The following is a 2,190-nucleotide window of genomic DNA, read 5'->3' as shown; positions in this document are numbered from 1 at the left end:
CATCCCTCAGCAGCCAGAAAACTTAAGATTCTAGTCCATGGTCCAAGCATGGTAATCTAACTGAAGCTGGGCCTTGAATGCTTTTAAGCCTTCCACTTTATCCTGTAAGCATCTTATCTTACAAGGCAATTTATTTGTCTGTTGAATCCTTCCTCAAGGAAGGAGCTGAGATGCCAAGTTTAAATAAATAGAGCAAATCTGCACATTCACCCACAGCCAACATCAGAAGTGGGCTGCTGGACAAGATTTTTTTTAGGCAAGGAAAGGGCAGCTTCCCCGGCCCTACTAATAAAACGGACAATGATGAGTGGCTGGCAAGGGGGTCTGAGGGTTTATATTTAAATGCTGGGCCTGGTATCTCATGATCTCATGAGCTGTGAGATGCAGGTCAAGTCAATAAATCTCTCTGAAAATCGTTTTTCCACTCAGATCAGTGGGATACTGGCCCCCAGCTCCTGGGGCCGTGTTAGGATTAAATCAGAGTAAGTGCGGGGCTGAATGAAGTGAAGTGTTTGTACTGCAAGAAGAGATGGAGAGAGGAAGGGAAGGAAAAAGGACACAGGGATGAATAGGTCTGTCGGGTTAGTACAAGGTGTGAGCATCAAATCCAGAATCAAAGTGTGGAGCACCCTGGAATTCCAGCGGTGAGGAGGAACCTGCATGGGATTCTAAATGGGAGGAGCCTGCGATAACCTTCCTCACTCCCAGAACGACTGCCTCCCTCAAAAGCCTGATGGCTGGAGCCCCAGCAGTCATCTAAGGGTAGAATCTCCCAGAGGATCCAAGCCCCAGGTAGAGGGGAGAAGAGCCAAAGACACTTCGAGAGAGGCTACCAGGGACGGGGTCTGCTGACAGCCCTTACTGTTCCCCACAGCCTGTCTCACTTAAGCCTCTCACCTCCTGGGCACAGCCGTAGGCCAGCCACTCCTGGCGGTATCGGTCAAAGCCGCTGGAGCATCTGCAGGGAAAGCAAAGGTCAGAGGTAAGAGTGTGTGTGTGGGGGGAGGGGGGGTGTTGACATAGAAGCCTTCCCCTTCATTTCCCCCCTATTCAGTAAAAGCTCTCCCATGAGAGTGAGGGCTAGTCTCCCAGGGCTAGTCAAGCTTCCCAAGATGAATGGGCAGGTGCCCTCAGCACCAGGTGGCTATGGGATCAGAAGTGAGACCCTCTTGCCCTCTCTAGTCCTTCTCCAGAAGGAGAGGAGGTTGTTTGTGAAATTCTTTCTGACCCAGCTCCCAAGAATCAAGGCCATATCTGCACAGATGTAGGTATGTAGGGGGCTAGATGGACTGCATGATCCTTGTGACCTTTCAGGCTTCCTTAACTCTGGGCTGCCATGAAATTGCTAAGAATCCATGAAATTCACACACACACATTCTCATCCAAAGAAGTCTCGTTTATTCACTGAGACCCCTTTTTTTTGCGGAAGGGCCTAAAATTGGCAAGGAGAGGCTGGGTGAAGGTGGACAACAGCAGGTTAAGACAACACCCCCCTGTGTGGTTCTTAAGGGGTAGAAATAAAGGTCCTGCCACAGGCTGGGAGAGTTTAAAAACTGGATGAACAGGGTCCCCCGAGTGGACATCATGCAGCTCAGCTGGGTTGGAAGATGCCAAGTGCTCCCCTAGGAAGGGTAGGGGCGTGAGGATGAACCAGACAATGGTCTCCATGTCATCATGCTCAAATTTCCCATCTTCACTCTTTGGTGCCAGGGAATCAACCAAGCCCGACTCAAGTGCAGGGACATCTGCATGGGAAGAATAGCATCATGCACCAACAGTGCTAAGAAAGAATTCATGGCTAGTTAACTTTCTGCAGCAGCAACTGCCTGCCCATCTGCCCGAGACTTGGTGAGGCTGAAGACCAAGGCTGAATTGAAGGCGCTGTCAGCCTTTCCTTCTGGCGATGCCTCTGAGCTGCTCTTCCTGAAGCAGCAGTGGCTAAACTGAGCCATGCACACCTCCTCTCTCAGGTCCTCCATGCCCATTACTGTGGGGGATAGAGGGTTAGGGCATCTATTGGGAGATGAGAACTAAAGTTTTTTTAGGCCACATCGATTCTTTCAAGGACCGAGCCTTCAATATAGGTCTAAGAGCATCACATTTTAAGCCCAGAGCCACCCAACCCAGATTCAAAAGAGAAGGCATAAGAAATAGCCATTTATTGAGTGCCTCCTGAATGCCAGGGGCCGC

General features: G+C 50.2%; 1 protein-coding gene across 1 annotated transcript in view; it reads right to left on the bottom strand.

The window, feature by feature from the left end:
- PLXDC1 (plexin domain containing 1) overlaps positions 1 to 2,190 on the bottom strand; it is a 60,447-nt gene that overhangs the window by 12,743 nt on the left and 45,514 nt on the right. The window contains exon 11 of the mRNA XM_023525531.1: positions 885 to 958. Within this exon, the coding sequence (XP_023381299.1) occupies positions 885 to 958 (74 nt within the window). The remainder of the gene's footprint in view (positions 1 to 884; positions 959 to 2,190) is intronic.

The sequence above is a fragment of the Pteropus vampyrus genome, unplaced genomic scaffold, assembly GCF_000151845.1.
Source record: "Pteropus vampyrus isolate Shadow unplaced genomic scaffold, Pvam_2.0 Scaffold570, whole genome shotgun sequence".
Lineage (NCBI taxonomy): Eukaryota > Metazoa > Chordata > Mammalia > Chiroptera > Pteropodidae > Pteropus > Pteropus vampyrus.
This window is presented reverse-complemented; position numbering and strand designations above follow the sequence as displayed.